This window comes from Oncorhynchus kisutch, linkage group LG21, assembly GCF_002021735.2.
Source record: "Oncorhynchus kisutch isolate 150728-3 linkage group LG21, Okis_V2, whole genome shotgun sequence".
Lineage (NCBI taxonomy): Eukaryota > Metazoa > Chordata > Actinopteri > Salmoniformes > Salmonidae > Oncorhynchus > Oncorhynchus kisutch.
In genome coordinates this window covers 28460849-28484387 of record NC_034194.2, presented here as the reverse complement: position 1 = coordinate 28484387, position 23539 = coordinate 28460849, and the positions used below count along the sequence as shown (strand labels likewise).

The 23539-nt window shown below is 46.2% G+C and overlaps 1 protein-coding gene across 8 annotated transcripts in view; it reads left to right on the top strand.

The window, feature by feature from the left end:
• LOC109866319 (kelch-like protein 29) overlaps positions 1–23539 on the top strand; it is a 385773-nt gene that overhangs the window by 313798 nt on the left and 48436 nt on the right. For all 8 annotated transcript variants that reach the window (XM_031800806.1, XM_031800805.1, XM_020454929.2 and 5 more), the window contains one exon: positions 19050–19248. In XM_031800806.1, coding sequence (XP_031656666.1) covers positions 19050–19248 — 199 coding nt within the window. The remainder of the gene's footprint in view (positions 1–19049; positions 19249–23539) is intronic.

Below are 23539 nucleotides of genomic sequence, written 5' to 3'. Positions count from 1 at the left end.
TTACATTTTTACTGGTCCATTTTCAACATGTTCATTCAGCGTTTATGGGTCCTGGACTGTATGGCCTGGTTTGTTGTGGGAGTGCCATTTTGCCCTCTGATCTAACCTGGTTAATCAGGACTTAATGCTGTTCTGACACCATCTGTCTACAGTATCATTACGCATACTCACCAACCATTACCCCATACAGTATGTCCTGGTTTCATTATATTGCTCATCACATCTCATCTTTGTATCTGTTTTCTACACCACAATTCCTCCTGTCTTTGACTAGAGCTCCTAAAAGGAGAAATAAAGTAAAAAGCTTGGTGTGTAGAGATGCACTGTTATGTATGTTCCCAGCAGAGTCCTACTACCACCCGTCTCTAGTCTATATTAAGTCACTTAAGCTATGTTTAATATGCATCACCCACTTCCTCCTCTAGACACACTAACAAGCATATACAGTACCCTTCTCTCTCTACCTTCCCCTATGTACTGTCACCCTGCTCTGCCCTGCATCTGAATAAATGAAACACCTGTAATATCATGCAGACTGGTTGTTAGGTTTTAATAGTATTGTTCTCATAATGTCCAATGACGACAATGTCCGCGAGATAGAATTTGGCTTGCTGTCGGTTTAAATGCACTGTGATACAGTATGAACATTCTGAGTGGGACACACTGTTCTGGCAGCTTCTGTTAATCTGCAGCTTTTTGAATTGGGTTCTTGGTCTGTCTTTCTAAGAAATTATTCTGAAATGGGATTGTCAAATTCCACTACGTCACACTTCAACAAATGAGTCTGGTGGTCGATACGTTTCATGGTCAATACATTGACTAACCAACCTCCATGAATATGGAAGAATATATCACCACAGGATACAGACCATTTATGGATCCAATACTAAGGCTGCATCCATAATGGCACCTTGTTCCCTATTTAGTGCACCCCATTCCCTGTTTGTGTAGTAGTTTTGACCAGGACCCATAGGGCTCTGGTCAACAGTTGTGCACTATATAGGGAATAGTTTACCATTCAGAGTGTATGTTAAAAGACCACGCATAAAGCAGCCTTGACTGCTGTTTAACAAGGGAGTTGAGATGAGTCGTGTTAAAACAGTTCATCACTGGGAATGTCACTCAGTCAGAATAACACCCTCTCATAAGATTGAATGGTCGTTGTAATGGTCTCAATTACTATAGACAGTCTTTGTATTTGCCAGATTCAATGCCAGTAGTAACTACTTCCATAAATTGAGTTGGACTTTATAATGGTGCCTGCTACTATAGACATTAATGTCTGTGTTGGCCATAGAAAGGCAGTTCTGAGAGGCACTTTAGGTTACATTATCAAAAAAGTGTTTTGACTGAAACTGTCTCTCAGGACTTGACGTTTCACATGATAAAACCATTGTAAAACTCTGCCTTCTACAGAGTTTTTACAAGGAAGTATTTTCTAAAGTGGTGGATGGAAGACCTACGGTCCAAACTGCAGTCCAGACAGTACAAGGAGATGCAGATAATGGGGAAGTACACAGGATGTAAGTGAACTGTGTGCAGCAAACGCTTTGCACAAAATTGAGTGAGAGTCCTTAAACAAGGTTAGAGCTTTGGGGTAGTTTCACACACACACACACACACACACACACACACACACACACACACACACACACACACACAATGACTTCTGTTCTAGTGAGGATGAAAGACAGAAAGGTTTGGACCAATCACGTCCGTTCAGCTCAGCGTAGTTCAGCAGTAATCTCACAGCCTATTGGGCAGGAGAGAACAGTGAATCAGACCATGGCAGAGAAACGAAGGGATCGCGGAATGGGATATACCATTTCACCTGCTGTCCACTTCTCTTCCTCCTTATCCTCCCTCTTCCACCTTGTCACGAAGTCCAGGATAAAACTAATCCCTTATAGCAGTCAGTGGTTTCTCAAATGGAGGCTCAGGGCCCACTGGTGAGTCACTGCTCATTCCTTTTTGTGGCTGATACCGTTTGGGTCACAGCTTTAGACTTGGGTCTTTGGTTTTGTTTACTCACGAGAACACACTCCCGAAGGTGCGATTTAGAGAGACTGAGACAGAGGAAGAGAGACGGTGAACGGAGAGGGCAGAGGAGGGCCCCGGTGTCCCTGTGTTCAGTAGGAATCAGATATTCACTCTCTGCTGTGTGCCTTGGCATTATAGGAGTGGAGCTCAGGGCCAGTCTCAAATCTAGGGGCCATGTGTGATACAGTGAGACTAATGACGCTAGAGAGAGAGAACAGAGAGAGAGGAGAACGAGGGAAATGGGTAGAGGGATTGGGGTATGGAGAGGACAACGAGGGATTGGGGTATGGAGAGGACAACGAGGGATTGGGGTATGGAGAGGACAACGAGGGAAAGGGAGTGGGAGAGGACAACGAGGGAAAGGGAGTGGGAGAGGACAACAGGGGAAAGGGAGTGGGAGAGGACAACAGGGGAAAGGGAGTGGGAGAGGACAACGAGGGAAAGGGAGTGGGAGAGGACAACGAAGGAAAGGGAGTGGGAGAGGACAACGAGGGAAAGGGAGTGGGAGAGGACAACGAGGGAAAGGGAGTGGGAGATGAGAACGAGGGAGGGGATGGAGAGGAGAACGAGGGAGGGGATGGAGAGGAGAACGAGGGAAATGGGTAGAGGGATTGGGGTATGGAGAGGACAACGAGGGAAAGGGAGTGGGAGAGGACAACGAGGGAAAGGGAGTGGGAGAGGACAACGAGGGAAAGGGAGTGGGAGAGGACAACGAGGGAAAGGGAGTGGGAGATGGAGATGAGAACGAGGGAGGGGATGGAGAGGAGAACGAGGGAGGGGATGGAGAGGAGAACGAGGGAAATGGGTAGAGGGATTGGGGTATGGAGAGGACAACGAGGGAAAGGGAGTGGGAGATGGAGAGGAGAACGAGGGAGGGGATGGAGAGGAGAACGAGGGAAAGGAGTTTATTTTTTATTTTTTACAAGAGAAACTGACCCCAGTCTAGAGAGCGAGTGGTTGAGTTGACACGCTCTGCTCACCACAAGCTCCTTTTCACCTCCCCTCCCTCCCTCCACACCTCTTTCCGTCCTGCCATTTGGAAAAGGAGAGCAGGGGAAATCGCTCCCCCTGAACCTGTGAAATGTTTTAATGGCACGTCAGGACTGATTGTCACAGGGCTTACACACACTGAGAAGGTCGGAAGGTGGGAGGAATGCAACGGCTGGGGGCTGTGTGCGTGCGTGCATAACCGAGCACTGGCACGTTGGCAGTGACTGAATAAATAATGTCACTTGTTTTTGTTGTCTCAAATATCCGCTAGAATAAAGACCGGTGCTGGATGTCACATGGAGATTTGTGCAAGACACACACAATTTTATTTATTTATTTCACCTTTATTTAACCAGGTAGGCAAGTTGAGAACAAGTTCTCATTTACAATTGCGACCTGGCCAAGATAAAGCAAAGCAGTTCGACAGATGGAAGAATGTGCAAAGTAGAAATAATAAATAATGGGGTGCAAAGGAGCAAAATAAATAAATAAAATACAGTTGGGAAAGAGGGTAGTTGAAGAAGAAGGTAGTTGTTGGGGCTAAATTATAGGTGGGCTATGTACAGGTGCAGTAATCTGTGAGCTGCTCTGACAGTTGGTGCTTAAAGCCAGTGAGGGAGATAAGTGTTTCCAGTTTCAGAGATTTTTGTAGTTCGTTCCAGTCATTGGCAGCAGAGAACTGGAAGGAGAGGCGGCCAAAGAAAGAATTGGTTTTGGGGGTGACTGGAGAGATATACCTGCTGGAGCGTGTGCTACAGGTGGGAGATGCTATGGTGACCAGCGAGCTGAGATAAGGGGGGACTTTACCTAGCAGGGTCTTGTAGATGACATGGAGCCAGTGGGTTTGGCGATGAGTATGAAGCGAGGGCCAGCCAACGAGAGCTTACAGGTCGCAATGGTGGGTAGTATATGGGGCTTTGGTGACAAAACGGATTGCACTGTGATAGACTGCATCCAATTTGTTGAGTAGGGTATTGGAGGCTATTTTGTAAATGACATCGCCAAAGTCAAGGATTGGTAGGATGGTCAGTTTTACAAGGGTATGTCTGGAAGGAGAGTTTACAGTCTAACCAGACACTTAAGTATTTGTAGTTGTCCACGTATTCTAAGTCAGAGCCATCCAGAGTAGTGATGTTGGACAGGCGGGTAGGTGCAGGTAGCGATGGGTTGAAGAGCATGCATTTAGTTTTACTTGTATTTAAGAGCAATTGGAGGCCACGGAAGGAGAGTTGTATGGCATTGAAGCTTGCCTGGAGGGTTGTTAACACAGTGTCCAAAGAAGGGCCAGAAGTATACAGAATGGTGTCGTCTGCGTAGAGGTGGATCAGAGACTCACCAGCAGCAAGAGCGACCTCATTGATGTATACAGAGAAGAGAGTTGGTCCAAGAATTGAACCCTGTGGCACCCCCATAGAGACTGCCAGAGGTTGGACAGCAGACCCTCTGATTTGACACACTGAACTCTATCAGAGAAGTAGTTGGTGAACCAGGCGAGGCAATCATTTGAGAAACCAAGGCTGTCGAGTCTGCCGATGAAGATGTGGTGATTGACAGAGTCGAAAGCCTTGGCCAGATCAATGAATACGGCTGCACAGTAATGTTACTTATCGATGACGGTTAAGATATCTTTTAGGACCTTGAGCGTGGCTGAGCTGCACCCATGACCAGCTCTGAAACCAGATTGCATAGCAGAGAAGGTATGGTGAGATTCGAAATGGTCGGTAATCTGTTGACTTGGCTTTCGAAGAACTTAGAAAGGCATGGTAGGATAGATATAGGTCTGTAGCAGTTTGGGTCAAGAGTGTCCCCCCCTTTGAAGAGGGGGATGACCTCAGCTGCTTTCCAATCTTTGGGAATCTCAGACGACACGAGAGGTTGAACAGGCTAGTAATAGGGGCGGCAACAATTTCAGCAGATAATTTTTAGAAAGAAAGGGTCCAGATTGTCTAGCCCGGCTGATTTGTAGGGGTCCAGATTTTGCAGCTCTTTCAGAACATCAGCTGAACGGATTTGGGAGAAGGAGAAATGGGGAAGGCTTGGGCGAGTTGCTGTTGGGGGTGCAGTGCTGTTGACCGGGGTAGGAGTAGCCAGGTGGAAAGCATGGCCAGCTGTAGAAAAATGCTTATTGAAATTCTCAATTATGGTGGATTTATCAGTGGTGACAGTGTTTCCTATCTTCAGTGCAGTGGGCAGCTGGGAGGAGGTGTTCTTATTCTCCATGGACTTTACAGTGTCCCAGAACTTTTTTGAGTTAGTGTTGCAGGAAGCAAATTTCTGCTTGAAAAAGCTAGCCTTGGCTTTTCTAACTGCCTGTGTATAATGGTTTCTAGCTTCCCTGAACAGCTGCATATCACGGGGGCTGTTTGATGCTAATGCAGAACGCCATAGGATGTTTTTGTGTTGGTTAACTTAAGCGCAGTCAGGTCTGTGGAGAACCAAGGGCTATATCTGTTCCTGGTTCTAAATTTCTTGAATGGGGCATGTTTATTTAAGATGGTTAGGAAGGCAGTTAAAAAAAATATCCAGGCATCCTCTACTGACGGGATGAGATCATATCCTTCCAGGATACCCCGGCCAGGTCGATTAGAAAGGTCCTGCTCGCTGAAGTGTTTCAGGGAGCGTTTTACAGTGATGAGTGGAGGTAGTTTGACCGCTGACCCATTACGGATGCAGGCAATGAGGCAGTGATCGCTGAGATCTTGGTTGAAGACAGCAGAGGTGTATTTAGAGGGCAAGTTGGTTAGGATGATATCGATGAGGGTGCCCGTGTTTAAGGCTTTGGGGAGGGACCTGGTAGGTTCATTGATAATTTGTGTGAGATTGAGGGCATCAAGTTTAGATTGTAGAATGGCTGGGGTGTTAAGCATGTTCCAGTTTAGGTCGCCGAGCAGCACGAGCTCTGAAGACAGATGGGGGGCAATCAGTTCACATATGGTGTCCAGAGCACAGCTGGGGGCAGAGGGTGGTCTATAGCAGGCGGCAACGGTGAGAGACTTGTTTTTAGAGAGGTGGATTTTTAAAAGTAGAAGTTCAAATTGTTTGGGTACAGACCTGGATAGTAGGACAGAACTCTGCAGGCTATCTTTGCAGTAGATTGCAACACCGCCCCTTTGGCACTTCCATCTTGTCTGAAAATGTTGTAGTTTGGAATTAAAATGTCAGAATTTTTGGTGGTCTTCCTAAGCCAGGATTCAGACACAGCTAGAACATCCGGGTTGGCAGAGTGTGCTAAAGCAGTGAATAGAACAAACTTAGGGAGGAGGCTTCTAATGTTAACATGCATGAAACCACGGCTATTACGGTTACAGAAGTCGTCAAAAGAGAGCGCCTGGGGAATAGGAGTGGAACTAGGCATTGCAGGGCCTGGATTCACCTCTACATCGCCAGAGGAACATAGGAGGAGTAGAATAAGGGTCCGGCTAAAAGCAATAAGAATTGGTCGTCTAGAACGTCTGGAACAGAGAGTAAAAGGAGGTTTTTGGGGGCGATAAAATAGCATCAAGGTATAATGTACAGACAAAGGTATGGTAGGATGTGAATACAGTGGCGGTAAACCTAGGTATTGAGTGATTAAGAGAGTGATATTGTCTCTAGAAACATCATTGAAACCAGGAGATGTCATTGCATGTGTGGGTGGTGGAACTAATAGGTTGGATAAGGTATAGTGAGCAGGACTAGAGGCTCTACAATGAAATAAGCCAATAAACACTAACCAGAACAGCAATGGACAAGTTAAATTGACATTAAGGAGAGGCATGCTTAGTCGAGTGATCAGAAGGGTCCGGTGAGTGGAGAGGTTGGTTGGGGGTCACAGCGATTTAGACAGCTAGCCAGGCCATCGGTAGCAAGCTAGCATAGGATGGAGGTCTGTTATTAGCCACCTCTTGCGTTCCGTCAGTAGATTAGTGGGGTTCCGTGTGGTAGAGGGGATTAATCCAAATCACACAACAACAACAACAAAAATAAAAACAATAGATATAGTTATAGAGGCCCAAGAAGAAAACATAATAATAATAAAAATAAATAAATAAATTGTCCGATTTGTCTATTCAGATAGCAGCCGATAAGACAGCTAACGGTTAGCAGGCCACAGATGGGCGTTCAGGTAACGTTGCGACGGAGGAGCCAGCCGGATAACTCCTTCGGGTAGATAACGTCGGCAGTCCAGTTGTGAAGGCCCGGTGGGGCTCCGCGTAGGCAGTAAAACAGGTCCGGATAGGTGACTGCAGCCCAGGAGTGATTGATGGAACTCAGGAGTGATTGACGGAGCTGGCTAACAATAGAAAGACACAAACAGAAAGGAAAAGAGTTTACATGAGTTCAGGAGGCTGTGAATCAGAAACATGTTCATCTTCTACTGATCATAGCGTCCAGCTAAATAGTCTCTTTCATGCTAAACCCACTGCTGTAATACCTAGACCAGGGATCATCAACTAGATTCAGCCGGGGGACGATTTTTTTCCTTAAGCGGATGGTTGGGGGTGCAGGAACATAATTACAAATCATTTGTAGACTGCAAATTGACCGCAAGAAGCCCAAACAGATATGTTTAACCAAACATAATCATTTTAAACCTTCCATTTGTATATGATCATGTCTCTATTATGTGTGAGAATACTTGAACAGATTTCTTCAATTAAAATCACTTGGAGCTGATTTCGTCGTGTCCAACAATGAACATGCTCCAATTTCTCAAACTATTCGAATTTTTTTTAAGCTTTTTTGCTTTTACTCAGAACTTGGTGGGCCAAATAAAATCTGTGGACCCTATCATTACATTATATGGACAATGGGTCTGAGCTGCTAGTATGGTGTTGGTGGCTAATTGTCCCATTCATTCCCGCCTTACATAAACGGTAGATAGGAGGAGAATGGTGTTCCCTTTGCTCAGGATGCTTTCATACTAAATTGGTTTGGAGCGTTTTCTTTCTCTGAACTCTGGTGATTTTCCATCCCAATTTACCCCTTTCAGTTCGTTTGGACTGATGTAAACACTATCCGCATTCGGGAGCACACTAAACGTACCGTGGTCTCTGGTCCGATTCCATTCATACAGAGGAGTGGTTCGCTGCAGGGTGAGAGGGCAGTCTGGACCAAACAGGAAGATATGCGCAGTAGTATTGGTTGTTTGACTGCAAGCATTTGATGAAATGCACAGTACCATAACTTAATATCTCTAAAACATTGTTTGAGTAGCAGCATTGCATTCATGAGCTCATCCGATGCAGATTAGGGGAGACGGGCAGTTCCCGGGATACAGGCTACTGAAAATAGCCTATTCACATGACAGAGTGAATATTGTGCGGTTTCCTCACGCATGTTGTTGGAAGACCAAAGCGAAAGTAATGTGAAGTTTGGGACACAAGCTTCTTGATAATCATAGATGGATTTAACATGAGCATTTTTCTCCAAGAAACAAATTACTTGCATGAGTACGCAGCTTTTAGGCATTTTAGTTTGTTGACATTTGGCAAAGTGAAACCAACCGGACCAAATGAGAAATTACAATGTAACAAATAATCTAACTGATTCGAACTATAGCTCAGAACTGTGTGTGAAAACGCCCTCAATGAAGCTGTTGACGGTGAGACCAGTCCTCACTGTTACCCACAGAGGCATTGTGGTACAAACCACGTACATATGCTACCAATTATACCTACTACTACCCCCCCCCCCCCCCCCCCCCCCCCCTGCCAAGACCTCTATAGACCCTTCGTGTATGGGCCTGAATATCCCCTCTATTATGCTCTAATAGGATCCCCATGAAATATGTTCTATCTCACCTGGTAGAACAGGCTGACAAAGGAAGGTGATTAATTGGCTCTTTGAGGAGAGAGGGGAGAGAGCTCAAAAGCAATAGGGGTGGGCATCCTAATGTGATGTTTTAAAGGACATTTAATGGTGGATTTAGTAGATAAAAAGAGCCTGTCGTTCACTTCACTATGGAAAAAGACCTCAGAGTTCACGCTTCAAAAAATAACAATGGACATCTGACGTTTGCCATTTCAGAACCCACAAATGTTTAAGTATTTCAAATAAATTGAAACTCTATTTTACAGTAATACTTCTATAGAGTATCTTTCTCTTAGTGGAGGTCTTTCAAATGTTTCATCTCGTATAGAGAAGAAATGGAAAGAGTAGTTATGTTTCCATAGCAAATTAAAAGAATGCAGGTTTTCAAGTGGGACTGGAGTAGTGTGCTGCACTTATAATAAGTGTGTACTAGTATGTTGTAGTGGACTGGACTATACTTGATAAAGAAATTAATATCATACCTCTATTGAAATCAGTGATCTGAAGAAACCTCATTGATCCCATCAGCTTTCTATGATACTGCATTTTATATAAACATTGGAGCACAAAAGAAGTGTACACACACCTTGCTGTGTAGCAACTGCATGTAGTCCGTATGGGGCTCCCGAGTGGCGCATCGGTCTAAGGTACTGTGTCTCAGTGCTAGTGGTGTCACTACAGACCTTAGATCCTGGAATGGAACCATCTTAATTGGCCGTGATTGGGAGTCCCATAGGGCGGCGCACAATTGGCCCGTAGGGCGGCGCACAATTGGCCTAGGGGTTGGCCGGGGTAGGCCGTCACTGTAAATAAGAATTTGTTCTTAACTGACTTGCCTCGTTAAATACAAATAAATACAGTATTGTGTTTAGGGTTGTGAGGATCATGGAACTTTGGATGACTGTATTTGGCCAGTCAAATGACTGCGGTCTCAACTGCAATAAAACATGTTTTTCTAAGATGTACATTTTGTCCTCTACTTCAGTCCTGACTGCATGTGCTGCCATAGAAAGAATGAATAGGGCGTCCGATTTAAAGTCAAGGATGGCGTATTGGGTGGACTGGCAGCCATTGCGGGTGTACCCATGAGTTTACCAGTCAAATTGCAACGGTTGGAGGTTACGAGCTTGTTCTAATCATTACATTTCTATATGGGCTGTCGCTGCATTGTGGGCGTTGCCTAGGTAAGCGAAGACTCATTTGCTAGTTGTTTCAGAGACAGTTTCAGTGCATTGAGGCCATGTTACCATAGAAACAGACTAAACTACACGAATGACCAGCTGTCCCATCTTGAATAAGACTGTTCGGACAAATATATATAAACTGAACAAAAATATAAATGCAACATACCACAATTTCTAAGATTTTACTGAGTTACCGTTAATATAAGCATCAGTCAATTGAAACAAGTTCATTAGGCCCTAATCTATGGATTTCACATGACTGGGAATACAGATATGTATCTGTTGGTCACAGATACCTATAAAAAAAAAAGTAGGGGTGTGGATCAGAAAACCAGTCAGTATCTGGTGTGACCACCATTTACCTCATGCAGCGCGACTCATCTCCTTCGTATAGAATTGTTTTGGCTGTTGATTGTGTCCTGTTGTCCCACTCTTCAATTGCTGTGCAAAGTTGCTGGGTATTGACTGGAACATGCTGTCGATCCAGAGCATCCCAAATATTCTCAATTGGTGAATGTCATCATGTCTGGTGAGTATGCAGGCCATGGCAAATCTGGGACTTTTTTTAGTTTCCAGGAATTGTGTACAGATCCTTGCGCCATGGGCCGCGCATTATTATGCTGAAGCATGAGTTGATTGTGGTGGATGAATGGCACAGCAGTGGGCCTCAGGATCTCGTCTCGTCGTCTCTGCATTCAAATTGCCATCCATAAATGCAATTGTTCGTTGTCTGTAGCTTATACCTGCCCATACTATAACCCCACCGCCACCATGGAGAACTCTGTTCACAATGTTGACATCAGCAAACCTCTCTCCCAGACACGCTGTCTGCCACCTGTCCAGGGCAGTTGAAACCAGGATTAATCCGTGAAGAACACAACACTCCAGTGGCCATTGAAGGGGAGGATTTACCGCTGAAGTTGATTACGACGCCTAACTTCAGTCAGGTCAAGACCCTGGTGAGGACGACGAGCATGCAGTTGACCTTCCCAGAGACGGTTTCTGACAGTTTGTGCATAAATTCTAAAGTTTTGCTAACATCAGCTGTCCGGGTGGCTGGTCTCAGTCTATCTTGCAGGTGAAGAAGCCAGATTTGAAGGTCCTGTGCTAGCATTGTTTCACGTGGTCTGCGGTTGTGAGGTCGGATGGATGTACTGCCAAATACTCTAAAATGGCGTTGGAGGCGGCTTACGGTAGAAACATGAATATTCAATTCTCTGGCAACAGCTCTGGTGGACATTCCTGCAGTCAGCATGCAAATTGCATGCTCCCTCAAAACATGTGGTATTGTGACAAAACTGCACATGTACCTGTGTAATGATCATGCTGTTTAATCAGCTTCTTCATAGCCCTCAGCTGTCTGGATGGATTATCTTAGCAAAGGAGAAATGCTCACTAACAGGCATATAAACAAATTTGTGCACAAAATTTGAAGTAAGCTTTTTGTGCGTATGGAACATACACACAAGCATACAATATTTTATTTCAGCTCATGAAACATGCCATGTCCAACTGGCCTCACAAACTAGACAGCTGATGAAACTGAGGACTATATTTTGTCTGTAATAAATCCCTTTTGTGGGGGAAAAATAATTCTGATTGGCTGGGCCTAGTGCTCCAGTGGGTGGGCCATGCCACCTATGGTTGCACCCCTTCCCAGTCATGTGAAATCCATAGTTTTGGGTCCAATGAATTTATCTCGGGAGATTATCAGTGGTCTTGTATGTCTCCCAATTGGGTTGAGTTGGACCACAGAGTGGAGGAAAAGCAGCCAACAAGTGCTTAGCATATGTGGGAACTCCTTTAGACTGTTGGAAAAGCATTCCAGGTGAAGTTGGTTCAGATAATGCCAAGCTTGTGCAAAGGTGTCAAAGGCCAAGGGTGGCTACTTTGAAGAATCTAAAATATAAATATATTTTTTTGTTTAACTTGTTATGGCTGCAATCCCCCTATCGGGATAAGTGTCATCAACAACTGCTGATTAGCATAGTGCTACATTCAATAAATATTACTACAAATATTTATATTCATGAAATCACAAGTGCAATATAGGAAAACACAGCTTAGCCTTTTGTTAATCCACCTGTCGTGTCAGATTTTGATATTATGCTTTACAGCGAAAGCAATCCAAGCGTTTAAGTTTGTCGATCGCACGACAAAACATTAAGTACATTCAGCATCAGGAAGCTTGGTCACGAAAATCAGAAGAGCAATCAAATTAATAATTTACCTTTGATCTTTGGATGTTTTCACTCACGAGACTCCCAGTTACACAACAAATGTTCCTTTTGTGCCATAAAGATTATTTTTATATCCAAAATACCTCAGTTTGTTGCGTTATGTTCAGAAATCCACAGGAAAGAGCGACAACGCAGATGAAAATTCCAAATTGTGTCCATAATGTCCACTGAAACATGTCAAACGTTTTTTATATCCTCAGGTTGTTTTTAAAATATATAATCGATAATATATCAACCGCAAATGTCTTTCACAGTAGTAGAGGGGAAAACAATGTCTGTCCAAACTCTGTTGCGTGAGCAAAACTCATGTGACCACGTGACGCGTTATCGCTTTGGCTCATTTTTCAAAATAAAAGCCTGAAACTATGTCTGAAGACTGACACCTTGAGGAAGCGATAGAAAAAGGAATCTGGTTCATATCCCTTTAAATCCAGCAAAGGGAGGCTATGGAACATGGTGTTTTCAAAATAGAAGCCACTTCCTGTTTTGATCTTCCTCAGGGTTTCGCCTGCAATATCAGTTCTGTTATACTCAGACAATATTTTGATAGTTTTGGAAACTTTAGAGTTTTCTATCCAATACTAATAATAATATGCATATATTAGCAACTGAGACTGAGAAGCTGGCCGTTTACAATGGGCACCTTTTCATCCAAGCTACTCAATACTGCCCCTGCAGCCATATGAAGTTAACACTTTTTTTTCGTTACTACATGATTCCATGTTTTTTTACAATTATTCTACAATGTAGAAGTTTTTCTAAATAAATAAAAACCCTTGAATGAGTAGGTGTCCAAAACATTTGACTGGTGGTGTGTATAAAAAAAAATAATAATAAAAAAAAAATATATATATATATAATATTTTATTAGACAGTTGTTATTTTAGTGTAATGACAGCCTTTATCCTTAACTGATTTTTATACGGTAATTGTGCCAGCCCGTGTTCACCAGACATACCAAGACATACCAAATCGTGCTTCAACAAATATATTTTTTTGCATAGCCAGATCAACACACAGAGCCATAAGTCCTCTCTACATAGATGATTAGGAAAATGGCACATTTATAATGACTGGGTGGGTGAGCTAGATTCTGCGTTATTGCGTGAAGCCATGCTGAAAATGCCCCCAAGAGAGCAGAACAGCTGTCTGCATGTGAACTGCCTGAGCCCCTGCCTCCATCCATAACCTCTAGGCCTGTCTCACATCATCCCTCCATCACACATGCACACAAAACACACGCGCAAACACACACTATGAGCCCTATAAATGGTCGTTGGTCCAGGTGGGTGAGTGAGTTAGCGCTCTGACGCTAAGCGTGCTAGTGAACTCCAACAGCCCACACCCTAAACACACACACACACACTTCATCCCTTTCTGCTGTGTGTGTGCTTTTCTCTCTGTTCAGTGAAGAAATATGAGCGTGCGTGTATCATTTGTATATGAAGACCGCGTGATACACCAACACACAAAGTTGTAAGTGGCCTGTGTTCCGGCCGAGGCAGAGAATCTGTCTGGTGTCTCAGATCAGTCAGACTGCAGGTGAGAGCTAGTCGACACACAGAAAATAGTTTCCCTCGACTACTGTCAGTGGGGACCAAGGGGAATGACTTTGTTTGTGTGTGACAGACCAATTTTCTTTAGATACAGAATAATATTATAATCAGATGTGTGTATGTTATGGAATGCATTGTCTTTGTACTTTTAGTGAGTGCCACTGCTCCTCTGAGTGTGTGTGAGAGTGTAGAAAGAGAGGAAAGTGTGAAATGCTCTCTTGCATGTCAAAGTGCTGTATGGGCTGCATATTGAATGTGGTGTGTGTGTGTGTGTACACATCTGAGCCGGGGTGCGTGTGTGTACGCATCATCTGAGCCGGGGTGCGTGTGTGTACACATCTGAGCCGGGGTGTGTGTACGCATCATCTGAGCCGGGGTGCGTGTGTGTACGCATCATCTGAGCCGGGGTGCGTGTGTGTACGCATCATCTGAGCCGGGGTGTGTGTACATATCATCTGAGCCGGGGTGCGTGTGTGTACGCATCATCTGAGCCGGGGTGCGTGTGTGTACGCATCATCTGAGCCGGGGTGCGTGTGTGTACGCATCATCTGAGCCGGGGTGCGTGTGTGTACGCATCATCTGAGCCGGGGTGCGTGTGTGTACGCATCATCTGAGCCGGGGTGCGTGTGTGTACGCATCATCTGAGCCGGGGTGCGTGTGTGTACGCACGCATCTGAGCCGGGGTGCGTGTGTGTACGCACGCATCTGAGCCGAGGTGCGTGTGCGTACGCACGCATCTGAGCCGGGGAGCGTGTGCGTACGCACGCATCTGAGCCGGGGTGCGTGTGCGTACGCACGCATCTGAGCCGGGGTGCGTGTGCGTACGCACGCATCTGAGCCGGGGTGCGTGTGCGTACGCACGCACCTGAGCCGGGGTGCGTGTGCGTACGCACGCACCTGAGCCGGGGTGCGTGTGCGTACGCACGCACCTGAGCCGGGGTGCGTGTGCGTACGCACGCACCTGAGCCGGGGTGCGTGTGCGTACGCACGCATCTGAGCCGGGGTGCGTGTGCGTACGCACGCACCTGAGCCGGGGTGCGTGTGCGTACGCACGCACCTGAGCCGGGGTGCGTGTGCGTACGCACGCACCTGAGCCGGGGTGCGTGTGCGTACGCACGCATCTGAGCCGGGGTGCGTGTGCGTACGCACGCACCTGAGCCGGGGTGCGTGTGCGTACGCACGCACCTGAGCCGGGGTGCGTGTGCGTACGCACGCACCTGAGCCGGGGTGCGTGTGCGCACGCACGCATCTGAGCCGGGGTGCGTGTGCGCACGCACGCACCTGAGCCGGGGTGCGTGTGCGCACGCACGCACCTGAGCCGGGGTGCGTGTGCGCACGCACGCACCTGAGCCGGGGTGCGTGTGCGCACGCACGCACCTGAGCCGGGGTGCGTGTGCGTACGCACGCACCTGAGCCGGGGTGCGTGTGCGCACGCACGCATCTGAGCCGGGGTGCGTGTGCGCACGCACGCACCTGAGCCGGGGTGCGTGTGCGCACGCACGCACCTGAGCCGGGGTGCGTGTGCGCACGCACGCATCTGAGCCGGGGTGCGTGTGCGCACGCACGCATCTGAGCCGGGGTGCGTGTGCGCACGCACGCATCTGAGCCGGGGTGCGTGTGCGCACGCACGCATCTGAGCCGGGGTGCGTGTGCGCACGCACGCATCTGAGCCGGGGTGCGTGTGCGCACGCACGCATCTGAGCCGGGGTGCGTGTGCGCACGCACGCATCTGAGCCGGGGTGCGTGTGCGCACGCACGCATCTGAGCCGGGGTGCGTGTGCGCACGCACGCATCTGAGCCGGGGTGCGTGTGCGCACGCACGCATCTGAGCCGGGGTGCGTGTGCGCACGCACGCATCTGAGCCGGGGTGCGTGTGCGCACGCACGCATCTGAGCCGGGGTGCGTGTGCGCACGCACGCATCTGAGCCCGGCGTGCGTGCGTGTGCGCACACATCTGTGCTGGTGTGTGTGCACATCTGAGCTGGTGTGTGTACATCTGAGCTGGTGTGTGTGTGCGTACATCTGAGCTGGTGTGTGTGTGCGTACATCTGAGCTGGTGTGTGTGTGTACATCTGTGCTGGTGTGTGTGTGTACATCTGTGCTGGTGTGTGTGTGTACATCTGTGCTGGTGTGTGTGTGTACATCTGAGCTGGTGTGTGTGTGTGTGCACATCTGTGCTGGTGTGTGTGTGTGTGTGTGCACATCTGTGCTGGTGCGTGTGCACATCTGTGCTGGTGCGTGTGCACATCTGTGCTGGTGCGTGTGCACACCTGTGCTGGTGCGTGTGCACATCTGTGCTGGTGCGTGTGCACATCTGTGCTGGTGCGTGTGCACATCTGTGCTGGTGCGTGTGCACATCTGTGCTGGTGCGTGTGCACATCTGTGCTGGTGCGTGTGCACATCTGTGCTGGTGCGTGTGCACATCTGTGCTGGTGCGTGTGCACATCTGTGCTGGTGCGTGTGCACATCTGTGCTGGTGCGTGTGCACATCTGTGCTGGTGCGTGTGCACATCTGTGCTGGTGCGTGTGCACATCTGTGCTGGTGCCTGTGCACATCTGTGCTGGTGCCTGTGCACATCTGTGCTGGTGCCTGTGCACATCTGTGCTGGTGCCTGTGCACATCTGTGCTGGTGCCTGTGCACATCTGTGCTGGTGCGTGTGCACATCTGTGCTGGTGCGTGTGCACATCTGTGCTGGTGCGTGCGCACATCTGTGCTGGTGCGTGCGCACATCTGTGCTGGTGCGTGCGCACATCTGTGCTGGTGCGTGCGCACATCTGTGCTGGTGCGTGCGTGCGCACATCTGTGCTGGTGCGTGCGTGCGCACATCTGTGCTGGTGCGTGCGTGCGCACATCTGTGCTGGTGCGTGCGTGCGCACATCTGTGCTGGTGCGTGCGTGCGCACATCTGTGCTGGTGCGTGCGTGCGCACATCTGTGCTGGTGTGCGTGCGTGGGCACATCTGTGCTGGTGTGTGTGCGTGGGCACATCTGTGCTGGTGTGTGTGCGTGGGCACATCTGTGCTGGTGTGTGTGTGGGCACATCTGTGCTGGTGTGTGTGTGTGCACATCTGTGCTGGTGTGTGTGTGTGCGCATCTGTGCTGGTGTGTGTGTGTGCATCTGTGCTGGTGTGTGTGTGTGTGTGTGTGTGTGTGTTAATATAGTCAAATCTGGAAACTATCATTTCGAAAACAAAACGTTTATTATTTCAGTGAAATACGGAACCGTTCGGTATTTTATCTAACGGGTGGCATCCCTAAGTCTAAATATTCCTGTTACATTGCACAACCTTCAATGTTATGTCATAATTACGTAAAATTCTGGCAAATTAGTTAGCAATGAGCCAGGCTTCCCAAACTGTTGCATATACCCTGACTCTGCGTGCAATGAACGCAAGAGAAGTGACAGAATTTCACCTGGTTAATATTGCCTGCTAACCTGGATTTCTTTTTGCTAAATATGCAGGTTTCAAAAATATATACTTCTGTGTATTGATTTTAAGAAAAGCATTGGTGTTTATGGTTAGGTACACATTGGAGCAACGATACGCACCGCATCGATTATATGCAACGCAGGACACGCTAGATAAACTAGTAATATCATCAACCATGTGTAGTTATAACTTGATTATGGTTGATTGTTTTTTATAAGATAACTTTGATGCTAGCTAGCAACTTAACTTGGCTTCTACTGCATCCGCGTAACAGGCAGTCTCCTCATGGAGTGTAATGAGAGGCAGGTGGTTAGAGCGTTGGACTTGTTAACTGTAAGGTTGCAAGATTGAATCCTCCGAGCTGACAAGGTGAAAATCTGTCATTCTGCCCCTGAACAAGGCAGTTAACCCACCGTTCCTAGGCCGTCATTGAAAATAAGAATGTGTTCTTAACTGACTTGGCTATTTTAAATAAAGGTATAAAAACTACTTCCAATACACATTGCCTGTGAGCATCAGAGGTGAACCAGTTGCATACACAGCTTGAGCAAGACATTCATCAGCATTTCTCTGACTACGTTCCTCCATTGAGGTAAAAAAAAAACTTCTGATTCCAGGAGGACCATGAGCTGTTGCTACCGATAAGGTGTCTGATTCATCATTTTCACCTCGCATAGGGACTTTTGTCAGAGGTTGCTTGTTGTGAGCGCTGAGGGAATTTTGTTACACTTGGCCAGATGATTCTGCATCTTTGTTGCATTCTTCACACATGATTTGGCACTGTATTTGCAAATGTACACAGCTTTTCCTTCTACATTAGCTGCAGTGAAATGTCTCCACACATCACAGTGCCCGTGGCATTTTCTTGTAAAGATTAGAAAAAAATGAGTAAAAAAAAATATATATATATTTCCATGTACAGAAAAGTAGTTAAGCAGTTAGATTAAACAACACCTTTGTAAGACAAATGTTTTAAAATGAAACATGTATGGAAACAGGTGAATTAACACTCCTCAGTTAGCAGGCTCATGCAAGCTAAAACCCACATGGTAACAAAAACTAACTAGCAGAAATTGTAAACAAGTTAGAAATTATTTAAACACACTTTGCTGTAGGCTACTATTTACTAGTTAAAAAAAAATAATCTGTCATATAAAATATATTCGCCCCACCCAGTTTTGTAATTAAAACTTAACAGAAAGCATGTCGTCCTTGGCTCAGACAGGGCCAGGGGGAGTGACAGCGGAGAAATACTCTTCTCATGTGTGTAGGTGTACCGTTCCCTGCTGCCTGTCATTGGTGATCATGTTTATGCATGCGTCATTCACAGGGGTCACATCTCTCACACACACAGACTGTTGTTCACAGCTGTTCCATAGCCACTTAGCTGCACTCTGAGTCACTTAGATGATTGAATACACCTCTGTCACACACACATCACATTGCACTTAAGCACTGTACTCTGCTAAAAACATGTTATATAGAAACTACATGGGCTACAGCCTAGTTACCAGACTCATTTTCTTTCTTTGCACATTAAATACCAGTGGTTTATAATGAGTCTTGTGTGTTCATATTTGCCATTTTGGTGTTGCCGGAGACGGACATGAAAGTAGCCCGTGGCTGGTAGCATAGTCTCTCATATTTGGGTTTGTTTTTTCGTTGCTAATCTAACAGTTACTTGAGGCTTCCAAGAGTTCTATCGCTTCACTGCTCTAGAATATTTTCTCCCTTCTCTAAATAGTCAATTGACTCTCCCATCCCTCACCCCTTTATCTCCCCGCACCTCACCCATCTCTTCTCTCTCTCCTGCAGCACGTGTCAGAGTTGTTAGCGGTGGTTCGTCTTCCCTTCATTCACCCGTCTTACCTGCTGAACGTTGTGGATAACGAGGACTTAATAAAGACGTCGGAGGCGTGTCGAGACCTAGTCAATGAAGCCAAGAGGTATCACATGTTACCTCACGCCAGACAGGAGATGCAGACTCCTAGGACACGACCACGGCTATCTGCAGGTAGGTGTACACAAACACACACACACACTTTAAATACTTTACTTGAATCCACAAATCGCATTGCATTCGAAGGATTCTAATATTTCATAGGTCATGGATATATGGTTACAAAAAGCACCTTGTCCATACAACCGTTTGACACCTGACATGGAGCAGTACCTTGCTAGCTGCTTTGCATTTGTCCTCTGCAGGTCTGCAGTCTGAAGGCCACGTCCTGTCGGTATGTAAATGGCAGAGACTTCCAATTATCAGCAATCACAAGTTTGCACTGATAACCAATGCTGTTCAGGCATGACACGAAGGGCTGGTATTTCAGAAACTTTTTAGACAAGGCCTGCTCCATGTAGGAGTCAAAAGAGATGTCCACTTCCAAAATGAGCTCTTCCCTCTGGCCTCCCCCCACAACTATATCTGGCAGAATTGGTATTAGGTCTGGGCGATATGGCTAAAATATAATTTCGCAATATTTTTCACATTATTGATGGAATTTAGATTTTTAATTAGGAAAGTTCTAAATCTGTTTTGCCTATAAGTCTTCGTACTTCAGGACTCTAAGCATCACATATATTGGAAAGGATTTCAATGGGCTTTCTCTATTCTAATTGTTTTGTTGTTCAATCTAACTTTAACCCAAAATCATTTTTTTGGCTCTGACTGATTTACATTTAGCTAGTTAACTAGCGATTAGCATTAGCTAAAATAAGGTATACCTCCCAGCCCTATTTGATATACAAAAACATTAACATTAAACCAGCCTCCTCTGACAAGAGAATGCTTGTGAATATGCACTGATGGTGGTACTGTCTCTCACCATCTATCAGGTTGACGGGGTGTTCATGTCCTGCTATGTGTAAGTCCGTCTGAATGGCAACCATTAGCAATGTGTATCTGACTCGATTACATGCGACTCTCTCTTTCACACACAAGCTGTCACATGCATGCGATGAAGGAGCAATAAAGATAAACTGAAATTGATATTTGTGCCGGAGGGAAGAGAAGGACATTTTACCCAAGATGAAATTCTTTGATTGCATAAAAATACGCATGTATTGGTTTCCCAAAATCAAACAAAGAGTTTGGGTTGTGTGTGAGCCAAGCACAGACCGTGTTACTATGAAATCTTTGGATGGCTTACCATAAGTGTTTCTGGGCTGAGGAACTCGGGGTGCTTTTACAGTAGGCCCACCACATAAACATCTATTAGGGCATTCTAAACACCAACTGCTGTCCAGACATTTCTCTTATTCCAGCCAGCCAACTATTCACTTCACTTCCAACCATTCAGGCATTCCCATTCAATTTGTTTACATCATTAAATCAGATATTTATGGAAATAAGTAGCCCTGGACGGACGAAGAGTAAATTGCTTTTGGCTGTTAGATTCTCCTGCCATTCTGCCACGTCTCTCTCTGGTCCCTCAATAAAGAGCTGTCTAATTACTGTGTGTGTGCCTGCGTGAAACTTATTAGAGCTTAACACCGACACCAGGAATAACACATTTTCTGCTTGGTGGAGTTAAGGTAATTGCTAAACAAATGTCACTTTGTGGTGTGGACAGTTTACAAGCCTGCATTCTCCATTCTGCTCAAGGTGTGCACACACTCATCGGTAAACGGAAAGTAAATGGTGGTAGTTTAATGGTTTGTGTTTAATTGCAGAGTGGTGTTAACTACTAGCCAATAAAGTATTATTCATCTGACTTTGTAAAAAACCCTCTCCCTCTCTCTCTCTCATCTGAGGTCAGAACTGTCTCTAAGAAAGCCTCCCAAATGGTTCCCATGTCCATACGTGCACTGGTGAAAGTAGTGCACTATATAAGGAATTGGGTGCCATTCGGGAACACAGCCCAGAATGTAGGGTTCTGGTCAGGCTTGGACCCTGGTTAGTGTGTGATTGAGTATGGTGTTGGACTGGCCATCTGGTCATCTGTCTGACTGGGTCTGAGATGCACAGCAGGGCCCGGTCAGATGGACAGGGAGGCTGGGAGACGCTGCCCTTGAGATAAAGGTCACTTACTCCAAATGGTGAGGAGTACATTTCATTTTTTTTTTATAGCTGATTCAAATAACCAACTCACCATCAAGCTTTGATTATTTGAATCAGCTGTGCAAAATCCAAAACATGTACCCAGGGAGGGGCCGCAGGACTGAGTTTGGAAAACCTGCTCTAGATAAAGATCACTTACTGCTGATGGTGAACAGGAGGAGGAGGAAGAGATGGGGAAAGATATGGAGGGAGAGAAGGAATGGGAAAAAAATGTATAAGAATTGAGGGAATGTGGTGTCGGAGCTTATGCACAGGCTGGTGTAAATGTGAGCACGTATAGGCGGAGCACCACCTGAGCTGGTAAATGTGAGCACGTATAGACGGAGCACCACCTGAGCTGGTAAATGTGAGCACGTATAGACGGAGCACCACCTGAGCTGGTAAATGTGAGCACGTATAGACGGAGCACCACCTGAGCTGGTAAATGTGAGCACGTATAGACGGAGCACCACCTGAGCTGGTAAATGTGAGCACGTATAGACGGAGCACCACCTGAGCTGGTAAATGTGAGCACGTATAGAAAGAGCACCACTTGAGCTGGTAAATGTGAGCACGTATAGAAAGAGCACCACTTGAGCTGGTAAATGTGAGCACGTATAGAAAGAGCACCACTTGAGCTGGTAAATGTGAGCACGTATAGAAAGAGCACCACCTGAGCTGGTAAATGTGAGCACGTATAGAAAGAGCACCACCTGAGCTGGGAAGATAAGTCTTAAGCGGAAAAAGAAAGAGAAGCGGCGTGATGTCATCTATGAAACCATTCTTGCCGTGCACACTCAATCTGTGTGTGTGTGTCTGTAGACCTATCTCCCTGCCAGCTGTCTCTGGTGTCACAGCAGGAGACCACCAGCTACTCTCTCTCATCCCCCTTTCCTCCTCCCCTTCTACTCTTTTACGTCACCTCCTGATCTTTTTCCCCTTAATTTTCCTCCTCTACCTCTTCAACCAATTCTTCAACCTCCTCCCCGTGTTCCTCTCTCGACCACATCAGGTCACGTAACTGTCTGATACACCTGCTAAAGTATCTTGATATAATCTCTGCTGTATAAGATGGCCTACCTAAGCCACCTCTGACCATTTGCACTGATCAAGTTCACCTGCCGCAAGCCCAGCATCTACATAAGAAATTATGAAACAGACACAGCACCAGCGATAGAGCCCACAAACTGTATAGCAGCAGGCCTGGAGGGGTCAAGCACAGGCTTCTATCACAGTTTATACTCCTGTAGCTCCAGTCATGGGTTTGAAGCCGTATGGTGCGTTTGGTTGGAGCGGCCAGCAGCTGATTTGAACTGTAGTAGACCTCCAGGTGAGCTTGATGAATCAGTAGTCAAATAGTCAGCATCTTCCAAATGCACCAACACACTCAATTGAAAATGGAGCTAAATGTTGAAATATAAACCTGGGATGGCCAACCCTCCACCTGGAAAGAGATTTAGCTAAAGGATGAAATATAAACCAGGAATGGCCAACCCTCCACCTGGAAAGAGATTTAGCTAAAGGATGAAATATAAACCAGGAATGGCCAACCCTCCACCTGGAAAGAGATTTAGCTAAAGGATGAAATATAAACCAGGGATGGCCAACCCTCCACCTGGAAAGAGATTTAGCTAAAGGATGAAATATAAACCAGGGATGGCCAACCCTCCACCTGGAAAGAGATTTAGCTAAAGGATGAAATATAAACCAGCCTTGGTTATGAGGTGTTAGAGCAGGGCTGCAGCAAAACCCTGCAGACCCAGTAGCTCTCCAGGAGGAAGGTCATCTTAAAACAGTAATAGTCAAGAAGTAGAAATGCACTCAGTGGAGAGAGTAGCCTGCAGGTCCAGAATAGTGAAGATATTGGGAAGAATGTATAACGGCTGAAACACGCGTCCTACATTTAGAATGGTGGCATCTGATTCAGACCTCTGGTCCACCTTGGCCCTTTGGGGAAGAGACATAAGTCACCACTGAGACAGAAATGAGAACTTCACAAGAGCACAGGGAAGAGCATAAGATAACATGCTATTCAATCTGTCTATCGCCTTTCGTCTGAAGCACAGCCCTAATTCACACACTGTCTTGACTAGAGCCCTCTTTCAACCAATATAATTTATTTCTCATTTATTTTTTTGTCACCACCTCCACTCCAGCCATTCGCTTGGGAGATGGTACTTGAAACGTGTGATTTTGGATGGCAATTATAGGGTTTGTTATTTTATCTTTCTTTATATAGCAACATTTGAATTTCTGTTTTTTATGT